This window comes from Dipteris shenzhenensis, chromosome 17 (genome assembly GCF_047967505.1).
Source record: "Dipteris shenzhenensis isolate YYH24624 ecotype China chromosome 17, Dip_SZ_1.0, whole genome shotgun sequence".
NCBI lineage: Eukaryota > Viridiplantae > Streptophyta > Polypodiopsida > Gleicheniales > Dipteridaceae > Dipteris > Dipteris shenzhenensis.
Genome location: NC_141612.1, coordinates 9,797,650 through 9,823,471, shown reverse-complemented (window position 1 = coordinate 9,823,471; position 25,822 = coordinate 9,797,650). Strand labels below are relative to the sequence as shown.

Here is a 25,822-nt window from a genome sequence, read left to right as displayed (position 1 = left end):
GGATTCTAATTAATTATGAGCTCAGGATTGATGCTTCTAGTTGCCAAGCTTGGAACATCATTTGGATCTGATTCATCTTCCAAAATCCACCTCCCCATGTTTACTACTTTCTTGCACCTGGATCTTGCTGCTGCTGCTGCTGCTGCATGGTGACTGATAAATCTTTTGGTTGGAGGGAGCACTAGAGCTTTTAGAACTTAGAAGTATGCTTGGTTGCACGTGATTTAAGGATACTGATGAGCACGACAGGAATTCTGAGATATATGATGAATGATGGATCAATTCCCCACCTGAGAGAGGATTGCTTCAAAGCTAAGTCCTTCCTTACAGCTTATAGCTTGTCCATCTTGCTAGATGCAGGTACTTGCAAGCTTCACGAATCATCATGTCCTTTCATGTCTTCCGGCCTCTTGCATCCTTGGATTTTGCTGCCGTTTGGAGACTGACAAAAGGACGGAGTTTGAAGCATGCTTGGTTTTACGTGAAGATAAGGTGACAGATATTGATGAGATGATCGAGGAGGTTGCTTGCAAACTTCACCATAGCTGATCCCATATTTGCTGCGTTCTCGCACCTACATTTTGCTGGTGCGTCTCGATTTGAGTACCGTGACGATCCATGATCCGGAGTGGATAACTATACTCCGGAATTGTGATTGGATGATGATCGATACTATCGCTACCAGTTGTTGGATTCGAATTTCGGCGAAGTCTGCTCTGTGGACTCTGGAGACTTGATTGTATTTATTGCGGCCTGTTGATGGTGCATTCTCTCTTTCTTCCGGTGGCCGAGACTGAAGAGGGCAGGCCACTCCCATAATTGAGCTCAAACTTAAGCGGTTAGCTGACGAAATTGGGAGCCGTCGCCTCGGAAGAGATCTCTCAGAGAGCCTCGCTACGAGCCCAGTGGAGGAGCAATGGGGTTCAGGACACGACCGCGCGGAGGTCTCCTTATGTCTTGAAAACCACTAAGGATGATCCAGAGCTGTCCGCGAATTAGAATAGGATTGCGATCCCGCAGTCTTGGACTTCGAGCGCAGAGATTCATGGATTTCGTGCATGTGAATGCGCCTCGTACATGCCTACCACGTGCTCCTTCAGCCTTGCTCACCTAGCACGCAGTGTTGTTGACAATGCATTTAGCGTTGCCCTTCTTTTGTCGCCTAGAACCCCGTTGATGTGGACACTAGAATCATAGGGGACATATCGTTTGCGCAAGTGTCCGGTAGCGCTTTTCGTGCCTTTAAGCTGTCACGACCGCATGCTGAACCGAGTATTCAGATAGCATTCGTCTTAGCTGAAAGATTACAATCAGCTTCCCCCCTTCTACCGATTTCTATCTACATCCTCCTGCATTGCTACGTCCTCTGCTCCACACTCCGCAAAAGCCAATAACTACATTTTTTAATGATTGTGAAGGATTTGGGGAGTTGACGATTCACGACTTTCTAAAATTCCTCTTTCATCTTCAAAATCTGGAGCGATCGAAATGGTTTGGATATGGCTAGCTAGGGCATTCAGATTGTTCACAAAGATGGCTTCTATGCGCACGTCTTCGTTACCGGCGGCGGTTTATCGGACAAGTTTCTAACAGCATATAATTTCTACCTGAAGACTCAGATGGGGGAACCCGTTAAAGAAGAACGCTTTTACGAACACAGGCGAAGAAAGAGAAGGCTAACAGCATGCAGGCTAGGATGCTTAGGTTGCCTAGCTTACAAAAGCACTGAAAAGGAAGTACCCGAGTCGTCGGACGAAGAGGACAGTCCTAAAAAAGAGAGGTTGATAGTAGATATCTATAGGGACAGTCCATGCATGCGCATTGAATATGGAAAGAAGAAGACTACCAATCTGGCAAAAAGCCGCTACGATGAGTTACTTTGCAACATTTGCAGTCAAGGTGACGGAGAGCAGGAAATGCTCATTTGCGATGGTTGTGACAAGGGATTTCACATGTACTGCCTGTGTCCCATGCTTATCAAGGTTCCCCGGGGCAAATGGTTCTGCCCACATTGTTCAAAAAAGGATAGAGTAGCAGGTCCTTCTTTCTACCCTATTGTTGCTATAAAGTCTGCTATGTGATGCGTTTTAGTTTAATTCTGTGAGAGAGAGAGAGAGAGAGAGAGAGAGAGAGAGAGAGAGAGAGAGATTCACGTCAGAAATAGGCAAGTATGAACCTCCTCGCATTTTCTAAGCATACAGTATGCACTAAGCTTTAATGGCAATGGGTGTTTAAGGGATAATTTGTTAAGTAGCTGAAAATTATAAAAAATATTGGAAGTTTGTATATTTGGGGAGGGGGAAGTGGCTCTGACGTGACACTTTATTTCTTGCTGCTTGACATTGAGAAATGCAGATTTTCCACTTGTTCAGACGAAAATAGTCGACTTTTTCCACATCCAAAAGCCACTTGCAAGCAGCTCAAGAACCGGTAAACACTTCGCTGGATTTGTTTTCATTTTGACTTATGCCTCAGTTCAAACCTTGCATCACATAAACCCTCATGAGTCATAATATGGAAGAGTCAATTCAAAGCACTCACTTTTGAAAGAACATGACAAAAACACGAAAACAAAGCCAGTACGACAAAAACCTGTACAGATCTTGGGCTTTGCTGATGGAATCAGAATTAGGTTCACACGCAGCAATCCCATCTCATATCGTTTCTAATTTTTTCATCTTCATTAAATGTATTCACTTAAAAAATTTACGCACGTCGATGGAAGACAATGGATGTCCAAAATCTGGTGCTGCTTGATTCACTTGAACCACGAAAAGTTAAGATGAATAATGTAGCGGATTTTCTTTCAATTTTCAAGAATCTAGGTGGTGCAATCCAGAACACCATAGATCAACACCGAAAAGAGTTTACCTGCCTTCGAAATCATCACATTCTCTCCTTGTTAGATCCCTAGTGTAGGCTGCAGTGATGCCTCTTTTCAAGCGGGTTTAAAAAGGCCGTGAAGTGCTACAACTGTGTGCAAGCTGTTGTGGGTCTTGCACTGGGGTGTGATTGTGTCCTTACCACAACTTTTGTTCAGAAATCAGTGCAATCTAAAATCAGAGTTGTAGCTCGCCCTCAAGATGTGGTATTAATCTTGTGGCTAAGGCTGCACAGGTGTGTGGTTGCATAGGTAAGAATGATTTGATGTGCAGGTGTTGGAGTATTGTACCCTTGCTAGGAGGAAAACAAAGCCAAGGGCCAAAGGGAACGCCATTGTTTGCATCACCATTGGAAACCGAAACTCGATACAAATCTTTATCGAATAAATAAAAACAAAAATCAAGCATGCCCATTCACAAGCACACAAATCAAGCAAAGCACATGGGTAGAAACAACGGTGAATGTGAGCTATGGAAGATTTGGACACCTGACAAGAAGATTGAAGACAAAATAATTCACCGTTTTCAATTAAAGCTCACTTTGTTACATGGCTGCCACTATCTAGGGCATAAAAGAAAGCTTTCTCAAAACATTCTTGCATATCAACAAAGCATCGATACTAGCACACGTTCCATGGAGTGGCATCACTCCTATATGCACCCATTTTTTGTCTCTCCCTTGTCCAAGGTAGACCTGCTCAAAATTACATGCATCAAGATTTCAATCATCGGCTACACAATTCCACCACATTGAAACTTGTCCTTGTGGTCATGTTAGTGCAATGATTTATCTAGTTTGTTTCACCTAACAAAACAAGTAGCTAGCATAAGGCAAGTTCCACTTGTTCTTGTATAAGAGGTACCTCGTGAGGGAGCCAATGTTGGGCTTAGACTCCATCTTCAATGAAAATCCTTCCATGAAATTACAAGCTAGATCGTGGGAGATATGCATTTAGCACCGAAGGTAGCTAAGTTTGGGATGTTGGCGCTAAGTAGTAATGAAGCACGACATGGGGGCTTCCTTTGTTGATAAGTAATTGGATGAACCTTCATACATAGAGATTATCATCTAATGCATACATAAATATGCCCACGTTATGTTGCACAACCACTAGCGTTGCATAATATAAAGATTTGATGATGGCACATGGATTGGAGTTATGCATCTTTGAAAATGGCACAAGGATTGAAACTTGCATGAAGAAGCTCCACATTTTGTTTTAAGGATGACACAACGATTGAAGCCAGACATGGTAATTAGCCTTGAGAGTGATTTGTTTCAAAAGTATCATGAATTTTTTTGTAAAGGAATGTTAAGGGGTTTGATAGCCAATTCAAGAGGGTTTATGATCATTTTGGCATGCATTTATTGGAGACTCAACCATTCTTAATGCATGGATTTTAGACCTAAGGCCAACGTCAAAGCATCAATTTACATAGTGTGAGTGGGGAGCTTTATAAGCCATATAACTTAATGCATTGTTACAAGAAGATCTTTTCAACTTATTTGAGGAATTTTGAACATTTGGAAAAGGGAACCAGCTCCGTTAGTAAGTCATAGATGGGCAGAAAGCTCAAAGATAAATAGAGGTCTTTAAGCTTATTGGGCTATGCCAATTGATGTTTGGAAACTCATTGGACTGGAAAGGCCAATTTCTCTCAGTTTGGAAGTTCATTAAGAAGTACATACATGAGATTTACATGTGATAGGATTGTCCTTCACAAAGCATAGGGGTAGTGGAACATCTTAACTCGGATGAAGTAATGGCCACACTGTGCAATGATTATGTAAGGGTCTATGCTTGTAGTTTGATATGAGGCTTCATGCTTCATTGACTAGTCCAATTAGTAGCGGTATTAATGACGCCATGGGGGAAACTAGCAATGATGATTTAGGCAATGACAATTGCATTCCATAAGAAATGAGCTTAGACATGCCCATTTCCATGTATCAAGGACACATGATAGGCAGGAAGTTTTTCAAAGAAGCTCATGCCCTCAAGATAAAGGCAACATGAAGCCCAGAGGTCCCGCATTGGGGGTTTAACGACTGATCCGAGAGGTGAAAGCATGATCGTTAATGCTAACACGCCAGTTCTCACCAGTTAATGATGCTTGTAGTGATTTGTAGAGTTGCAACTTGAAATCTTTGATACACGACCATGGTTGTCCCATAGACATTGTTGGATCTCTAGTGGCCTTCATCAAAGGCTGAACAACAATGATAATAGATGTACACGAGGGACCTGGCCATAGGGACTCGAGGAAAAGAAATGTAGAAGGTTAGTCTTTGGATAACGTTTTTGTAGTAGGAGGATGCTTGTAGAAATTGATGTTGCCTCTAGAAACATAGGAAGAGTATTAAGTGAAGGCATTTAGTCATCCAAACTCATGGTTTGTAATCCACGATTGAGTGAACTGTAGTGAGTAATTGTATGTAACTAGTGTGTTGCTAAGATTGTATATGATTTGACAAGGATTGAAGTTATGTCATCCACATGAGGTGCCAACCAAGTGGCCTACTATCATGGTTACTGAAGACAATCTAGTCTAATGAAAAATAACTTCTTTGTGGGTACAATCTCCTGGCCACCATGAGAGTCGCATGTCTTCGTCGCTGAAGTTCTATAGATAAGCCCTCTCTCACCCTAAGTGTATTCTCTTCCACTTCGGTGCGTTAGATTAGAGGCATTATTGGGACAAGCAAGTGCATACTTTCCTTCTAATCAACCAGACTAGGCTATGTAATATAGTATAGTGGAATGATAAGTGTAAGTGACAATTATCAAGACTCTTTAAAGAAGCATAGAAAGTATATGGGAGCTATCAATATTTCCGCAACATTTGCTATTAGAGCCAGATATGATATGTTTCTTGAGCATCTAGATATAGTAGTTACAGTCTAGATATAGTAGTTACGGCTTCATGTGCATACCACTCGTCTTCTCCCTAGCTTTCTCCTCTTTTCCAGCTCTCTATGCAATATTTCCCTTTATGCTTAAGTTTTATAGATGAAGCTTGCTCTCTCCCTAAGCTAGTCCTCTTCTCTATCATGCTCTCTATCTACAAATTATTGTACGTGTGCCTCTTCTTTCTTCCTCGTCTACGAAGCATTCTAGTTGATCTCGATTTGCCCAACAAAAAGACCCTAGATATGCATAGTTTCACAAAGTTCTCAATTTGGAACATGGAGGCATTGCATATTATGTCAAAGAGGGTAGGACAAAAATATACAAGTGTGAAGAATGGCCCAAAAAAAAAAAAATCCTTTGCAGCTTGCTCCCAACCCCCATCCACAAAAACAACAAGAATATCTCTAACCTTTTTGCGTTTCGTTAAACTACGAGAATACCTCTTGTGGAAAGTAAAATTCCCCTTTGAATGGAAGAAATGAATCTTGATCATGAAGAGGCAAACGGATGGCATAGAATGTCAACAGGAAAGCACTTACTCCTTTTGCTGGATGCTTCAGCCTATAGATATGCAAAAGTGCTCTTCCTCTTTGCAAGCAACATAATGGTCTACACATGCATGACTCCAAAGGAACCTATTGTTGTTTACTATGCACATGCAGCCCTTGATGTAAAAGGGTTCATTCATGCCAAAACATTTGTACATGATGTCTCTGCCTCAATAAATCGTGTAACATGGGAGTAGATAGCTAATAAATACAAAGCACCCCCATCCATCCCACGTGTAAACAAAAGTTGGGACAAGCTTGGAGCATATGTGACTGGGAAGGCAAGTGCATGGAGATGAATAGTCAGCTAGCAAATCTATTATTAGCAACAACTGTAACTTGTTTTAGAGGACAGTGGTGGAAACCAGCAAATGAAAAGACATGCGACATAACGGTTAAGAAAAGGAAGAGATCCAAAGCAGATGAAAAGGTATAAACAGCTCAAGAGAGACCATTTTTTTAAAAAGAAATCTCCATTGAAAGAAATCTTACATAGGGGAAGCAAGATGGAGGACATGGTAGCATTTATGAAGGGCTAACAAGGGAAAACAAACATGTCCCATCAGAGTGACATATGAAAATCATAACGGTAGATCGGTAGATGACACTGAGAGCGGGGCGAGGAACTTAGCTAATGGGACAGCATTGAATCCACAAAGTCTCCCGGCAAAGACATTGAAATGGGGAGGGCAGCAAACAAAAGAAACTGTCACAATAATAATAAATGAGAGAATAGGTGGACGTTTCCTAAGGGAGTGGTAAACTAACAATATAGTTTGCATATTCGAAGTAGGAGATAGCAAAGATTGGGTATAAACATCACTCAATTGTTGTTTCCTAGACTTCGAGAAGATATTCACTATAGTATCTATGAAGAAGTGGTACCACAAATAGCAAGACGACATAAGGGAAGCTACCTTTAGGTTATATAAGAGAGTAGTGGCTAGTCTACTCAAAAGCCCACCAATAGATGACTCAAATTCAATGAAAAGCCACTAGACATGGCGTTAGACAATTATGCCCCCTCTCTCGACTTATTTGGTTTGTTTATTGACCAAATAGATGAGTAGCTGATGCGACACAATGAGGCGGAGGAATTGTATGTTACACCCTTCTCGTGTTGCATGTCCATGATAGAGGTTAATTTGCAAGAAACTAGCTCATAGAGACACATGCCTTGGCAATCCTTTCACATGCAACTAGACATTGCCAAGTCTACACCATGATCACTTGGGCATGGCACAAACAAGCTGCATTCGCATTTTAGGGGGAAGATTTGGAGATGGTTCAATCATACAAATATTTGAGTCTAGATAACTACAAATGGATCGCATGTGTAGGAGGAGTTTCAGGAGGAATGAAAGCACTCTTTAATCTTGAGGGAAATGAAAAGAACTACAAAGTGAGGTTCTTGACACATATGCTTGGGATTTAGAATTGGCTAGGGAATATTGGAACAAAGTGGAGAGGGTCTATTTGTTGGGGGAGAGAGAGAGAGAGAGAGAGAGAGAGAGATGGATGCAATTCCTTTTTCCTTGATGAAGGCACTCTTTATAGAAGAAAACAATAGCACAAGTTATTTGAACTCTTGCACGAAATGCAGTTTTTATGTGTAGTTTTATAGGATAAATTTCATTTGATAACAAAACCTGGATCATCCACTATCAAATTTCAAAGGTTGATAGAGAAAGGTACAAGTGGATTCATGCAAATAGATGGAGTCTTGCATCAAACAAGTAAAGATAAGCTCTATACTCTAGAAACACAATGCTGTAAAAAGATAAGATGAATTTTCTGTCATGTTTGGTGGTCTAATCCATAGTTACTATAAGAATCTTTAGCTATCTGTACTTGTTCTTCTTAAGGCGTAAGGCAATTGGCGATCTAGGCTGGTATCCATACATAAGTGTAGATGGACTAAATCTTGTAGCCAAATGCTTAGCACCGATTTTGCTGCCTTTATGTTTGTCCTTGTAGATATAAATCACACAACTTGACAAAATCCATAGATATACTTCCACATTTAGCATTGAGAATTTGTAGAGGATGCAATATACCTCTAATATTAAAGCGTTCCATCTTATCAATTTGGCATTGTTACTCACATAATCGTAGACATATACTTTCATTTTCATCCAATAAAAGTTTTGCTTGACCGAATCATAGGTCTTTGTATACTAGGTTGACCTACACTAGGGCTATCATGGCATTCATATACAATATTTTGGCTTATGTCATCCCTATCATGTATACATACCTTTCCTTTTGCTGTATAACAATCCATTATAGATTGTATACTGATTTTTAACCACATTCTAGAAGTAAAATTATCACTATATTAAGAATCCTTATCCTCTCTACCATTTTGGACTTCTTGCTAGATCTGGCTGAAATGCCTATTTGTCTAAAATTAGAATTTTAAAGAATAACAGAAATCGATTCCTATCTCAACAAAGTTCAGCACATTTACTTATCCAATTCTACTTAAGGCTTCTGCTACTTGATTCTAACTGCCTTTATGATTACCTAATCTGAAAATCAAACTCTTTCATAAATCGATTCATCTAGCCTTTCTTTCTCTCAAGTTAGGTTGTTCACAAAAATACTTAAGGGTTTCGTGTTCAATTTTAACCTCAAAAGTCAAGCCAATAGATAATGTCTCCATGTCTTCTAGTTATATTTCATCGCATATAGGTTTCTCTATTGCAGGTAATACTTCAGTTGAGCATCATTCAACTTTTTACTTCGAAGGAAATAAGTCTTTCATCTTGGAATAGAGTGGAACCTACTGCAAAATCACTAGCATCCGTTTCAATCACAAGCGGCTTGTTAGGATTTACAATGGCTAACATAGGTGCAGTGGTAACCTGATAGTTTCAAAGTCTCAAAACTATCATTTAATTCTTTATTAAACTTACAATCTTATTGCTCTTCTTTGTCACCCCCTTCAGAAGGTTTGTCAATGGGAGAGCTATCTAAGCATGATTTCGAATATGATTTCAAAAGAATACCATAAAGCCTAGAAAAGACTGAACGTGTCTAACCTACTGTAGACCAAGACATCATTCAAAAACCCCACCACAAATCAGCCTTGCTATCTCGTCTTTTTCTTTTTGACTCAGTCATTAAGGATTCATAAAGTCAGGTTGAGTACCAAGAAGAAGATAAATTTTGTGGTCAACATCTCAAGCAGGTGGTAACCCATGGGCCATAAGCAATTCCTTGGGAAATACATAAATGTAATCATTCTTTATTATTTAATTAATAATTTCTTAAAAGATTTGTGTATATAGTAGGCCATTCAAAAGAAAAAGGAATGGTTATACATTGAAAATTTTCATAATCTGTATCATGTGATTAAATATTCTCAAAAATTTATAATTTTCAAAGAGTACCCACAATCGTATCATCATATATTTTTCCAAACCATATTGCATCTTATAATGATGAAGTCTTGTTCCTCCAAACTTCATTCTAATAGTCTTTTTGAAGTTCTCTTATAAACAAGTTACGAATTGTTAATCGGATCCGTATTATGAACTTAGCATGCAAGTCTCGAAGGTGTTGCATATAGTGATCCAAACCTTGAGAGTTTATTTGCAAGCTTGCTAACTTATTGAAGTAATCAAACTCATTGCCTTCTTGAAGCTTGCTAACTTATTGAAGTAATCAAAGATCTCTGAAAAGCAGATGAAGTGGGAAAATTTCTTATCCATGTTTCATTTCCAGATTGTTTATACTCCAAGAGCCAGGAACAAGGTCGTAGATGCAGAAGGCTTCGTGTGAACAATGTTACCATAGCTCATCATAGGGACCTAGAGGCCATGAAAGAACTCTATCTTCAAGATCCAGATTTCGGAGAAATTATGAACAATATTCAGCAAGGGCAATCCTCTAGTTAGTACTCATTGAAAGATGGTTTCCTCATGAAGGATGGTCACCTTTGTGTGACTCAAGATATGAGAGCGAAAGTATTGGAAGAATGTCATGCCCCTCCCTATGTAGGACATCGAGGTATCTCTTCTACTACGCAAGTCATTGAAAGATATTTCCTTTGGCCAAGAATACGGAAGGATATACACAAGTCTTTAACAGAATGTTTCACATGCCAAAAGGTGAAGTATAATCGGCACAAGACCCCGGGACTTCTTATGCCATTGCCCATACCACTGGGACCATGGGAGAGTATTGCTATGGACTTCATCTTTGATCTTTTCAGATATGGGAATGTGGGATATGGACCATAATTGATAGCTTCAGTAAGCAGGACCACTTCATTCTAGTAAGAAAAACCATTAAGGCAAACCACATGGCAAGATTGTTTCTAGCACAGATCTTCAAGCATCATGGGACGCCTAAGTCGATTGTCAACGATCGAGACCCCAGATGACTAGTTAATTATGGCGAGCATTGTTTGATAACATGGGTACGAAGTTGGATTTCTCATCTTCTTTTCACCCTCGGACGGATGGACAAAGTGAAAATGCCAATTCTACGGTATCAAATCTTCTAAAGTGTTATGTTTCCAAACAGAAAGCCGAATGGAAAAGGTATCTTCCTCTTGTGGAATTTGCATACAACAATACTATACACAGGTCCACAAGAAAAGCTCCATTCAAAGTCATTTATGGAAATGTGATTTTGCCACCTATCTTGAGAACAAAGGACGAGATATTTGCAGCTGATTAGTATGCTCGAGACTTGGACACAATCTTTTCCCAAGTTCAGATAGCAATTGAAAGATCTCAACAAAAGCAAAAGAAGGCTGCAGGTAAGCATTGGAGAGATATAAATCTTCAAGAAGGAGACTGGGTGTTACTCAAGTTTGAAAAAACACGTTTAAGAAAGATGAAAGGGAAGGAAAAAGTATACCCAAAGCTGTCTCCTAGATATTATGGGCCTTTCCAGGTTACTGAGCCCATAAATGAAGTCGCGTATCGACTAGAATTACCTGAGACTTGGAAGATTCACAGTGCTTTTCATGTGAGTCTTCTCAAGAAGTACCAAGGACCAGAGCCCATAGAACCAGTACAAGAAGAGCCACCAAAGGTGGAAGAGATGGAGGATATCCTCCAACCAGAGAACAAATTGTATCCACACAAAAAAGAAAGGGCCCAAAGGCAAGGTCATCTGCAAATATCTTGTCAAGTTTAAGAACTATTCGGCACTCGATGCCAAGTGGGTAGATGAGGGCTTCTTTTTAGAATATCCTCAAGTTTTGCAGTTGCATTAGGAAGCTTTTCAGTTGAGGGCAATGGAGTAGTGTTTTTTGACTTCATGATGGAATCTAGATTCTAATCTAGATCACATTCCCCTGGGTCCATGAAGGATTTGGCTCTATTGATGTATCCACATAAAGCTGTGTTGCACGAAACGTTTCGATGCAGGAAACGTGAAACGTTTTTGAAATGCCAATTTGAGTTAATAGGAAACGGCAGGGGTAGGTTGAATAAAGTATATTTTTGCTCACATACAGAAACTAGCAATCAAACAAAACATGCACCATATAAGCTAGACGTGTGCGCAAGGCGAGCAATTCGATTCTTGGAGGGCATGGAGCAGATGATTCTTGAAGATGCGATTCGTATAGTGCATTGACGAATTAGTCATGACCCATGTAGATCGTCTACCCCGAGTCTTGTGTTACTTCTAAAGCCCTCGCTATGCACCCACCATGATAATGCAAGAGCCTGCCATCATCTCTTGTCAATACCTACCCTTGTTGGCTTTCTTCTGGCACACTTGTAGATTAGGCGTTTCCGAAACGTTTCCAAGTTTCGGAAATGCCGCAATTTTGGAAACGTTAGGAAACGGGGTTTCCTAAATTTTTTGGACATTTCCTGCAACTAAGACATAAAGTGCTTGCCATGGGACCCCTAGGGTGTGGAAGTGGATTGATGCACGGATTCGAGAGAAGAGCCTCTTCTTCTTTCGGTACATGGTTAGTAATGCTAGAAAGTTACAGCTCAGCCTTTAGGGTTGGAAGCCCACCTCATAGGGAGACTTTTCAGGTTTCTGATGACTTGCAGAAATCCTTTTGGAAGAGACTCTGGAAATCCCATAGGAATCGAAAAATCACTCTTTTCATTTGGCTTTCTATTGATGGAGAAATTGCAGTGAATCATTGGAGGTCTAGGTTCAAGGCAGCACCTACTTGTCCCTGTTTCCTTTCTACTAAGTAGTCCATTCAACATTGCCTATGGGATTGTAGACAGGCAAGGATTATTTTAAAGGGATTCGAGTACTTTTGTACCTTCCCTCTTCTTCTCGACCTAGTGCTTGGTGGCTTAGCTCTCTCTTTCAAGGCCTCAAGTCTTGTATGAGAGGCACGACTCTTCTTCGGCTCTTTTGGTTCGGCGACATTTAGTTGAGTCATGCTCTGTGGATGATGTGCCACACTCTTACAGAGTTGCATATGCCTCAGTGGATACTTTGGGAGATTTGCCGCTCTCTTGTATCTCTTGCATCCCTTGCTGCGCCCTTACTTCCCAAACCCTGTATTCTCATCCAAGAGGCCCCTACCTAGTAGGAGTAGTTTGGGATTGTTTTGAACCTGGCCAAACTTGCAAACCAAGTTTCTATAACAAAGAGGGCATTGGAAATCAATCTGCTCCAACAAGACTACCTCTGTGGTCAATTGCGATTGGATTCCCTTCACTTGTGGCCTAATTCTAACATTGTGGAGTCTATTCTACATGCAAATTCAGCTCTAAATCTGTTCCTAGTTCTTCTAATTTGACAATTTGCTGCAATCTCCCTCACATTCTGCTTCAGCTTAGTGTTTTCCTACTTTTTAGGCCATGGACAAGCCATGGGAGCTTAAGAGACATGTTCGTGCCAATATAGTGATTCTTTTTTCTTTGCAAAGAAAAAGACTTCTATCAAATATGAAAGAAACTCTAAGAGCAAAGATCAAGGGAAAAGTACATCATGCGAGGCATGAGAAAATAAATACAAAATCAAACTCCTATAATAGATCTCGAGAAAATCTAGGGTTGATGCTAGAAATGCCACCTAAACCTTGTGGGGGACTCCAAATGGTCACCAAGATGTGTACCATATGTGTCTAAATAGTGTGCCAATGTGTGTGCAGGGTGGACTTGGGAACCACCCAAATCGTCTAGGCATTTGGATCTCCAAATATGCCACATTGATATGCTCACCAAAATCTCCCATGAAGCATACATAAAGGCATCTGCAAGTCTATATTAAGAGCCAGGAACATTATTTAGAGAGCATGACTCAACGAAATGTCATTGAACTGAAAGAGCGCAAGAAGAGTCATGTCTCTCATAAAACACCTAAGGCCTGAAAAGAGAGAGCAAGCTACTGAGCCCCAAGTCATGAAAAAAGGAGAGCGCATAAAGGTGCTAAATAACCAAGCAATCCTCTTCCAAATGATCCTCATCTGACTACAGTACCATAAGCAATGTCGAATAGACTCCTCAACAGAAAGGCAAAGAATACACGTGGAATCTGCCTCGAACATGGACCCCATTGGTTCACTGCAATCCCTCCATGAATAGAAAGCCAAAACAAAAGATTTAATCTTTTTATTTCCAAAGTCTCTTCCAAAAGGATTTCTGCAACTCATGAGAAATCTGAAAATTCTCCCAATTGGTGGGCCTCCAGCTTCTCAAGCGCTATAACTCTTTGGCATTACTAACCGTGCATCAAAAGAAGGGGATCCTCTTTTCTTGGTGCCTTGCATCAATCCTTCCCACGATCCCACTACCAATACTTTATAGGGATCACCTCCATAGAGCTACAACCTCCATGAACCCAAGGGAATGTGATTTGGGTTAGGGTATAGATACTATCTTGAAGCCATGAAACACTACTCTTATAGGCTGAAATGGAAAATGCATGAGTATATCTTCCATAGACATGGACAGCTTGCCCTAGAATGGACATCGAAGACGAAGGCATCCCTATCTGATCCTTGAATTCTTATGACCTGAAGTGGGATCATTGATCTCGTAAAGTTTCCTAGTCATGTAAACATAAAAAGAGACCTGTCACCCGGAAGAACCCAACCCAAGGGTATGATTGCATCAATCTATTGGATTCTCCCTGCTAATTGGAGTTTGCAGTCATATGGAATCTTGTTGAAGACCTTCCAAGAACCCACAAAGGAAGCAGGACCTCGTTAGCTAGACCACTACATAGAGTGTGAAGTACCAAGTGGTATGCCATGCTCATCTAGCATACTATCATTCCACATGATAGGCTATCTATCAATCCCTTCCAGAGAGAAAGGGGAAACTCTCCAAAGAGTACTCTTGAAACTGGCCCAAGCTTTCAAGATAGCAACCACTAAGAAAAATGCTTCCAAGGTTCCCGTCCTAGCAAGAGTCCTCTAACCACAATCTTGCATAATAAATCTTTGCTATGCAAGTCTGGATCTATTATATTGGGGCCTCCCACGTGGCTAGGATCGAATCTCCCAAGCCACCCAAGCTCTGGTGTCTGTTGAACCATCTAGACAGCTCCAAACAAAACTATTTATCAGTTTTTTGAGCTAAGTGATGCAGTCCTGAGAATGGCACCAACAAGAACAAAGAAAGCATGTTGTTGGCGAGCAGTACTTGGTTAGCCACCACCACCTTGGAAGCAAGGTCAAGGTTGGCTGAGCTCCAAAAAAGGAGTTTCCTTTTGGTACTCTCCAACACTGGTGCAAATTGCTATGAAGGAGAGATGCCCATACCAACTTGGCAGCCCAAATATCTGATAAAACACCCCTCTGGATTCAAGTGAAGCAAAGTCAGCCCCCCAACCTAGAGTGTCCTAGTCACAAATCCAAAAGCCATTGGATTTATTCCAATTGATATATGCACCTACTGCCAAACAAAATAAATGAGGTTTCCCAGAAACAAGTAAGCTTTTTTGGATTGGCATCCAAAGAATAGCAATATCATCAGTCAGCTCACTATCCATGAGCTCGACCTCTCGTCTTAGATACATCTACCTGAGATCTCAAAATATACCAGTGCTTCAACCACAAATAAATACAGGAAAGGGGCAAGAGGGCATCCCTGGTGGACTGCTCTCTCTTCCCTTTCTCCTCCAATAAGCACCTGGATGTGGATGACCTATACAATTAGGAAACCCCTCTAATCCAAGCATCCGAGAATCCAAAACGTAGAAGAGTACCCTCTGAAAAACCCCAATCTACTGTGTCATAAGCTTTCTTTAAATCCAAGAGTAGAATGGCAAGCCTTTGCCCACTTTGCACAGCCCAATGTGAAGCCTCCCAAAATGAGAATATATTATCAAAGATGCGTTCAGCCATGAACAAAGCCCATATGTGTATCATGCATGAGGTCTGGAAGGATGGGCTGCAAATGCAATATTTAGTGATTCTAAGGAATTCAGCTCTGATACTTTGCTGAGATTGGGCTCTACTTAGAGGGATTTTGGGCCTTTCTTCACCCGATATCTCCAAAAGCTGCTGGTGATTACTTTCTATAGTTTAACGTCACTTTGGATTCTCATCTCTCATTTTCTTACAGTGAGGAGATCATTGTAATACATCAGAATGAATATATATATATATAATTTTTTTAAATTATTATTATTATTATTTCCTTTCCTTTTTTTAGACTTCTAGGTTTCTGCTTCTATTATAATCAAAGTGTTGCATCTTCATAATAAAGAAATGTACTTGGGATCAGCCCAGGTAGGGGGTGTACCTCATTCACACCAGAGCCCTTTCTTTCCCTCACTCTGCCCCATCTCTTGTGTGGAAGGAACTTTGAATGGTGTGTGTGTGACTATAATTCTAAGTAATGGCAATTTGAGATTCTAAGTTTAATGAGTAATTTAAGTAGAAATTGCAATTCCACATAAGCACAACTTTGGCAGATTTTATCTTGACATGCTGAAAGTAAGGCTTGGCAGTATTGTCCCTCTATTCTGGTCAATGATGCCTGGTCAAATGGGCCGGTGTAGGTTTCATGCTAAATTTAGGTCGTGTGTAAAAACGCCTAAAGTGCATATAGAAACACTTATTTATATAAATTTTATTCTAATTGAACATTCCGACTATTTGTGAGGAGTTTGTGAAGGTTTTTTCTTATTTTATTATTGATTATGCAGTGCTATGACTTTTTGCTGTTTAGGTCTTGCTGGACCTGAAAACAAAACTTCTTGACATTTGTTGCCCTTCTTGCATTCTGTGGACAGATGTGGAATTAATATCAGATGGGAGAAGGCGAAGAAGACACAGTTTGTGTATTTATAAAAGAAAGAGAAGGCTGCTTGCCCACATGCCTTCCAAAGATCCAGCTCGCAGATTACTGCAAATGGCTTCCCTCGCTACTGCTCTAACTAGTTCAAATGTGGAGTTCAGTGATAATCTGACTTATTTCCCTGGACTTGCACCTGAATCAGCAAACCAAGCTGCATTTGAAAGGGGAGGCATGCAGGTCTCTTTTCTCTTTCTACGTCCGTCCTTATGTCTGTCCAGTATTTGGCTACATTGCATTCTTGTGCTTGTTTGAACGCCTAGACTATATTACTTTCAAGCGAAGTGTGAATAAATATACATTTTTGGTTATTCTTCCTTGTCTCCCTCACTCTACCAGCCTGACGGTGGAATGCATGTATTGTATGCGGTTCATAAAATTGGAAAGAACATGTGTCTCCCTCTTTTATTTTATTTTTTCAAGAAAGAGACTTCTATTAAGTAAGAGAAAAAACCTGCGAGAGCAAGCTCAAAGCGGAATACATCATGAAATCATGAGGATAAATAATACCCCCTCAGAGTGAGGTGGAAAACAACCAAGGCTGAGGCTGAAAGTGCCACCTCAACCCTATAGTAGTCTCAGAGAAGAAAGGAGAATCCTTCCATTCCCTGAAGAAAGAAGCCCTCCTAGTTGAGGCTGCACGGGAGTCTCCCTGCATACTCGTCCATATGGCCATCAAAGTATGTACGGTGTCTGTCCAGATATGTCTGTCCAGATACTAGCCAATGTGTGCAAGGGATGAACTTGAGTAGTCTCCCTCTTTTATCGTAGAGGCCCTCCTAGAAAAGTCAGTGTGAAGATTGTTTTTCTCTTGCTGCTGCTCCTCCCCGACTACCTTGCTGCCCCCCTCTCAGCCTCCTCCTGCCTCCCTCCCCGCCCCTCTCCTACCTCCTCTCAGCCCCCTCCCCGCCTCTCCTCTTCCTCCTTCCTCAGCCCCTCTCCCCCCCTCTCCCCCACCCTCTACCCCCGCCCCCTACCCCTGCTTTTCAGCCCCTCTCCCCCGCCCTCTTCCCCCGCCATCCAGCTCCTCTCCCCCGACCTCTACCCCCGCCCCCTCCCCCACTTCTCAGCCCCTACCCCGCTCTCTACCCCCTCTATCCCCGCCCTCTCCCCCATCCTCTACCCCCTCTCCTCAGCCCCCCCTCCACCGCTCTCTACCCCCGTCCCCCTCCCCCGCCTCCTCCCCTCGCCCCTGCAGCTCCCCTTCCCCCGCACCCCCCCAACCCCCGCCTCCCTCACTTCTTCTCCCCCCCTTCAGCTTGCCTCTCCCCTCCCCTCCTCACTGCATCCTCACCTTGGCCTCCATTCATCCTCACCCTCCCTCTACCTTCACCCTCAATTCAGACCCTCTTCACCTTCTTCCTAAGCAGCTTGTCGGGCAGTGCCCAACAGTGTTTGAATCGGCCTTTCCACTCTGATTGATGATGGCTCTGCCTTCAACCAATCCTCGTTCGCTTCCACCGGCCACCTTACGATTCCTACACGCGAGTTCTACATGCAACTTCTACATGTAAGTCCTACATGCAATTCCAACATGAATGTTCTACTTGCAACTCCTACATGCAAGTTCTACATGCAACTCCTACATGAAATATGCAATATGCGAGTTCTACATGCAACTCCTACATGCAACTTCTATGTGTGAGCTCTACATGTAGGCAAAGAAGCGAATGCCATCGACATCAAGCATTGAGAAGCAACAACCTTGTCACCTTTAGCCCACTTGTTTGTAAATCAAACCTGACCACCTGAGAGTAGCTATGAAAGCATTCAGGGGAGATATTGACATGCAAAAGCCACACTTGGCCACCTTAAGTAGTAATGTATGCACTAAGGGGAGGTGATGGATTCGTAAACTCACATCTGACCACCTTGCGGTAGCCAATGGATCATGCACCAAGGGAAAGTGTTGAGATATGGTGCCATGTGCACATAGATTAAAGGCAAAGGTATGGTATAGGAAAGAATTAAAGTAGCCACCCTAGGATGTGGACTACATGATGTGGAGATGTGGATTGAGGATATCCACAAGGAAAGATGTGGATCAGAGGATCCCACAAGTGTTGACTATTCTAACGGCACTCTCTATATATTTGTTGAAAGAGGAGAATTGACTTGAGGTACATGTCTTGAGCATTCTTTTCATCATGTCTTCACATAGGTTCCATCCACCTTAGAGCGCTCCATGGATCTTGAGGCACGCATGTTCTCACAAGAAGGCTGTTACACTACAATCTAACTATCATCATATTACCATGAATATGTTTTGTAATTGATTCTAACAGTTGAAATGGTTATAACTACCCATATGATTGTTTTCCCCATTACTACTATGACTAATGTTGATTACAAAAGTGTGTTTCACTTGGTGCTGGGTTATCTCCTAGCATGAGTCAACAAATAAAACACTAAAGCTGAAAATCATCACATTCTCAAAAGACGAGTTGCAGAGCAGCTCAAAAAAGATACAGAGCAGGAGAGCTCAACATTGCTCTTTGCTTGCATCCATGGGTCCTACCCTTCTAGATTATAGGGATTGCATGCTCACCACTCTACCTAGAGACCTCACAACACACCTCACAAATGTTTGTCTGCTTGGTCGAGGTTTCTTTCAGGTTGTTTTTTATTCCCCGGATGCAGTTTGTACAATGCTTCAAGCTAGTCCTTTGGCAGTGAGCTCCGGGAGGATCTTCTTGACACCTTTCTCATTGGGCTTTGACCTTGTCGAGGAGGATGGCCAGACATTCTCACTCTTCCTCGGATTCCCGGCCTCCCCCAGGTGTACCATCGACTCTTATCTTCCATTGGAGCCGCTTTCGGGATGGTCACCGAGATCCCCCCCTTCCTGGAATGCCTTCTTCGGCAACAGAGGTAGTCTAATCGGACGGGGTGCCACGTGTTAGGATCGTCGTCATTGACCCTAACCTTACTGATGACCACATCATGCTCCAGCGTCTAGATGGCTCCTTCAGGTAGAGAGTTGAGATCGCTAGGAGACAGGATAAGTGTAGGATTTGCAGGACCCCTAGGCACTTTTCCAGAGATTGCCCAAGGAGGAAAAAAAGAAAAAGGCCTAAAAGGTCCACGGGTGTTGCGCCTCCCAGCACCACCTCAGCTGGACCTACTTCATGTTCTATCTCACATCCTACCACTTCTCGCACTGCTAGACCTTCCACCTCTCGTCCAAGACCATCGGCTACAACCCCTCATCTTGGACCTTCGATAGCGCACACAGGACCTTCAGCACGTCTTGTTCCAGTCATCTCCCATTGGGTGCTAGTCAGAGTTGTTGAGCTAGCTCCACTTTTGGAGGCTACTGATGGCGCCATGGACCCTCCCTTACAAGCGTGAGATATACCTATTTTAGCTCCTTGTGCTGATGAGGTTGCTCCTATCTCTTCAGATGTTCATGGAAAGAAGCTTTCTCCTAGGGAGCAAGCCTTTGCTGAAACTTGTGCTGTACTTAAGGCTAATGCTGCTATTCTGGCCAAGATCCATGCAGCAGCCCCCCTTCCCTCTTGTTCCTACTTTTTCACCTCTTGACAAAGGCAAGGGGATTATTAATTTTACTCCTTCATCCACCGGGATCCTCCGCACACCTATGCCAAGAGCATCCTTTAGGAACTCTTTTGCAGTTCTGGCAGACATGGCATAGTTTGATTTAGAGGAGGAGTTTGTACCCTCTACCCTTGGGGAGCACTTCGTTTAGAGCACCATGGATAGAGCTTCCCCCTCTGCAGGTGTGGGAATACTTTCCCCAGTTGACTTCCCTCCTCTCGATAGAAGGAACTTTTCCCAGGAGAGGGATATCTCCGCTACCAGGTTGAGTAGAGTTTTTCCTCCGGCCTCTTCCTCTCATCGATGAGGATTGTCAGTTGGAACGTTCAGGTCCTTGGATGTGTACCTCACCGCTGCGGTAGGCAGCTGATTCGTAACTAACTTCATCCAGGTGTTACTGGGGGCTCCATTGATGTCCTCATGATTCAGGAACACAAACTGGATGTCAGGGATTGTGCCAAGTCAGATAAGCTTCTTTCAAGGCATACTTTTTTGTCACCCACCTTGGGCACCAAGGGAGGTACTTGTATTTTTGTTTCTTCTTCTATGCTACCCTTGGTGATTGGACATGGGATCATAGTTGCCTCTAGAGCTCAGTGTGTCATTCTTTTGATTGGTGGGCGTGAGGTTGGTCTATTAAACCTTTATGCCCCCCATTCAAGAGGGGACCGTGTCCTTTTCTAGAAGGAGCTGCTTTCTTGGTCATGCATTGCAGAGTCTTGGATCATTAGGGGTGATTTCAACATGGTTGAAATGCCCACAGACAAAAGAGGTGGTAAGGAAGGTGGCTTATACTCCCTAGAGAGAGCAGCTTGGGTTCAATACAATAGTAGAGATGCTTGGCATGATGATGCTTTTCACACTCAGCCGCATTCATTCCCGTTTTTTTGGTCGAATAAGAGGATGCAAATGTGTATCCATGCACGGATTGACAGATTTTATGTTGATGACTGGGCTCTTGATAGAGGTGGGACAATATGCATTACACCTAGGGTGTCCACTTCAGATCATTTTCCAGTTGTTCTGAATGTTTCAAATCCTCAGGTGAGGAGGCGCTCTGCGAGTGTCAGGATTCCGGATGCTTTCTACGCAGAGGAGGGCCTCATAGAGGCAGTTCTGCAGACTTGGGTTTCTCACATGCACAATGGGCTGCTTTCCCCATCAGATATAGCAGCAGCCCTCTTAGATATTAGCAAATTTTATCACTTAGTTGCTCGGTTCAGGAGAAGTGAGATTCTCAGACAAGAGAGAGGTATCCGCCAGCAGGTGGCTGCTCTTGAGAGGGAAGAGCAAAAGAGGCCTATAGATGCTTGGGTTCAGGAGCGCCTTGCTGTAGCAAGGGCTTAGCAGCAGTCTTGTTGGATCAGAGAGCAGAGTATGTCTTTCATGCCAGGGAGTCATTTTGGACCCAAATGGGAGATAGGGTCAACAAGCAGTTCTTCTCTACTCTTGGCCCTAGACATAGTAGGGAGAGCATTTCATAGCTTGTTGACTCAGACGGAGTTTTATAGCATCCAGATACCATCTTGTAGGTAGCTAAAGATTTCTATGCCTCCCTTCTTACAGCAAATCCTGACACTCAGGCCAGAGATGATGCTCGAGATATTATTTGGCAGCATTTACCTATGTTGGTGACTGGAGATATGATAGTCTCACTTGATGCACCATTCACCAACATAGAGTTCAGGACTACTCTCTCTGCCCTTCACAAGGGCAAGTGTCCAGGTTCAGATGGCCTTCATTTTGGGATCAAATTGGGGATCACATCACCTCAGCCCTGCAGGGGGAACGAATCCATTTTGGATGAGCATGGCAGGTCACTGGACGTGTCACATTATATGCAGTGGTCTAGATGGGAGAGAGGACTTGCTTCCACTGTAGGTGCCTGGAAGGCTTTTAGACAGTTTCTAGAAGATCAGAGACTCTTATCAGTTGGCCATACCAGTAGAGTGGATAGATACAGATGACTTACCGATCACAGAGTCCACTTGGTTGAGAGTCTTTTCGGGGACGGGTGTCCCTTTACAGGTCATTGCCTTGTGGGATGCACATGAGAGGAGACCCTTGTCTTTGATGTTCAGTCTAGAGGCAGACTTCTCAGATCCTCAGATGATATTCTTTTGGAGGTTGCCTTCCAACCTGTTAGGAATCAGGATTGCAGGATACATGGAGTGGGGCACAGATTCATAGTAGTATCTTGATCCTGACCCCGTTCTCTTGGCACTTGGGTCTTGGAGACTCTAGTTATATGGTGGTTCTCCCATCAGGTTCTTGCAGTGGGACCCAAGGGAGTGGGAATGGATTGATGAAGGGCACCGAGAGAAGAGCATCCCCTTCTTTCGTTACACAGTTAGAAATGCCAGGAGATTTCAACTTAGCAGTAGAGGTTGGAGGCCCTCCAGAGCTCGTCATTGGGATAGTATTCATATTTCTGTAGAGGTGCAGAAGAACTTTTGGAGGAGGCTCTGGAAATCTCTTAGAAATAGAAAGATCACTGTCTTCTTTTGGCTTTCTATTCATGGGGGGATTGCAGTGAACCCGTGGATATCTAGGTTCGGGGCTGACCCTAGTTGTCCTTGATGCCACGCAGCAGTCGAGTCAGTTCAGCATTGCCTTTGGGAGTGTAGATAGGCGAGGACGATCCGGAAGGGTGTTGCCAGGATTCTTTGCATATTTCATAGAGCACCCTTCTTCATGACTTGGGGATCAGTGGCATGGTTATCTCTTACTAGACCTCAAGTGTTTTTCGAGGGACAGGACTCAGACTCATCCTTCATTATACGATGACACTCTGTGGAGTCATGCTCTCTCCAAGATGTTCCTTTCACTCCTTTCAAAGCTGCTCATGCCTCGGTAGACACATCTTGGGAGATTTTGGCTAGCATTGCAGCATGGCATATTTCGAGGGCTAGATGTACGGAGGCGATGGAGGGTTCAGAGGTCCACCCGTCCCAGTCTATGGCCAATATATTTTTCAGAGTTTGGAGAGGATCTCCTTCTTCTCTGATACTATTTCAGGGTTGAGGTGGCATTTTCAGCCTCCACCTTGGATTTTTGTTAGCTCTTTTTGAGCTGTTTTTTCTTTCATGCATATCATGATGTACTCCCGCATTTGAGCTTGCTCTTGCGGCTTTCATTCTGAAGTCATCTTTTTTGCAAAAAGAAAAAGAAAAGTCAGTGTGTCCCTAACTTTCTTCTTAATCACCCTTGTGCCTAGAAATGTTTGTACCATAACTCCCCTTTTCTACAGGCATGCTCCCCCCCCCCCCCCCCAAAACCCCCCTTCCCATATGGTTTAGTTGTTCAAAGGATGAAAGGCACAATTTACTAAGCCTTAGAATCCTGTAGGCCTCCATTTCTCTTCTATGGTGAAATAAAAAATGCCACTCATTGTGAAAATCACCATTGGTCAATTATCTTTTGCATTGAATTCAATAAAACTTGAGCAACAAATTTTCACATTCTTGCTTTTCACAAGAAAACTTTGGGTGTCCAAGGTGATTTGAAAGCTCTCCCAATGATGAACTCTAGAAGGTCTCCAAACTCTGGCCGTATCTGAAATCTCCTAGCATTACCATGATTTCCTACTACAATCCACTCCCACTCACCTGGATCCCATTGAAGATACTTTATGGTGACTGTAATAATGGAGAGAGAAAGAGGTGAGATCAGGAGAGCAAGAGTGAGAGAGCAAGAGAGCAACACACAGTTGAATAGAAAAGGATAAGAAAGCTTACAAGATTGGGGTTTTTGTCTTAGTGACAAAACCTAACCAACCCACTAACTGTGGTTGGGAAAAAAAACCTCTAAATGAGGGAAAAGTGCCCCTAACCCACTTATTAGTCATACATTGGTCAATGCCATGAATTATGGCTATAATTCCAACACCCCCCTGAAGTGCCAATGTGATGATGTACAAGGAAATGATCAATCACCAAAAGGAGATAATTTTAGGGCACTGCGAAATGCCTCAAACTTCTCATGAGGAACTGCTTTGGTGATAATGTCTGCAACATTGTCATATGTGGACACGTAGATCATACTGATCTCCCTTGCATGCAACTTTTCTTTGACATAGTGATAGTGAACTTGAATGTGCTTCATGCGACATGAAACACAAGATTCTTGGCCACTGCTATAGCACTCTGACTATCAGTGAGAATCGGAGAAGGACCCTCCAATGAGAGATGAAGATCAGCAAACAAACGGTGCAGCCAAACACACTCAACTGTTGCTGTGAAAGCTGCCCTATACTCAGCTTCACATGAGGAGGTAGCCACAGTAGTTTGTTTCTTGCTCAACCAAGAAATGCAAGCATGACCCAAAAAGAAACAATTGCCACTTGTGCACTATCTTGTATCATAATCTCCATCCCAATCGGAGTCACTCGAAACACACATTTACAAGTCACCCCCCCTAGAAAACATCATGCCATAAGACTCAGTGCCTTGCAAGTAATGGAAAATGCATTTTACAGCCTGCCAATGCGAAGTCTTTGGGCTATGCATATGTCTGCTCACTTGTGAAACTGCAATTTGAATGTCAGGCCGAGTATTGCACAAGTAAACGAGGCATCCAACAGCCTAGTTGTAAAGTGTGGCATCAACCGGTTCACCTATACCATACATGGTAAGCTTCAGCCCTGGCTCCATGGGAGTGGCATGATTCATTGAAGGCTTCTTTCCATACCAAGCTTCATATGGTGTCATAATTTTCAAATCCTTCGTGGGAGCACGACAAGACATAATTCGCACACATGAGACCTTCAAGCCAAAATTTGTAAGGCAATCTCTGTTGAGACTCGTGATATGCCAAGGTGACCGTTGTGCATTTATGTCACCGACTTGTTAGCTGCAGATGCGGTTGGTACACCGCCCATGAATAATAGCTGGATGACAGCTATCTTTATGTACTCTAGTTAGTGGCTCAATTAGTATTCCACCTTAGTTAGCTGAGTTTGGTTTGGGACCCACATATAGGATTCACCTATTCTTTTGTACTTAGAGTTCTTTTGGCTTTCACAACTAAGAAGAAAAAAAATGTTTTCAGCCTCCACCTTTGTGTATATATGTAAGAAAGCTGCAAGTGAGACTCCTTCCTTCTCTCCCACTCTCTTCACATGGTATCAGAGCTCGGTTCGTCATAAGAAGCTCAAGAAAGCAAACCAAGTTCACGGTGTCCTAGTAAGAGGATTAGTGTTGCTTTTCTTTTTTTTCGAGTTTGGGAGCAAATCTCTGCAGGTAGCACAACCGAAAAGTGCAAGAGTGCACTGTCTCAGATTGGGACGTTCTTCGCGGTGTGGCGAGAGGGCAGTATATGCCACGGGCAATGGCTAAGCCCTCAGTGAAATTATTTTTTTGATTCGAGGCCATTTCAGGGCCCGTTTTGGTGGCAGAAGTTTTTCGCAGGCACTCAGGAAAGTGTCCTGTTTTTGCTGTGCGACCACTGTTCTGCAGGTCGGTGAAAAGTTATCACAGAAATTACATCGTATGCCTGTGCGCAGAGATGTTGACATAATCATTCTTATTGCCTGTTGATGAATAATCGTCATTAGGAAGTGACTGTGGTCAAATACCACTCTCGTCAGTTTTACAGATTTGGCCTTGTGAGACAGAAGTTGTGTTTTTTTGCAGTGACAGAATATTTTGCAGTGTTCTGTAATGGCGTTTGATGCT

At 42.6% G+C, this 25,822-nt stretch overlaps 1 protein-coding gene across 1 annotated transcript in view; it reads left to right on the top strand.

Annotated features, from left to right (window-relative positions):
* Positions 1-1,148: 1,148 nt before the first annotated feature.
* Positions 1,149-25,822, top strand: part of LOC147891651 (histone-lysine N-methyltransferase ATXR6-like) — a 41,357-nt gene continuing 16,683 nt past the window's right edge. The window contains exons 1-3 of the mRNA XM_087388368.1: positions 1,149-2,037; positions 2,356-2,430; positions 16,528-16,769. Of these exons, the coding sequence (XP_087244494.1) occupies positions 1,620-2,037; positions 2,356-2,430; positions 16,528-16,769 (735 nt within the window). The 5' untranslated portion in view covers positions 1,149-1,619. The remainder of the gene's footprint in view (positions 2,038-2,355; positions 2,431-16,527; positions 16,770-25,822) is intronic.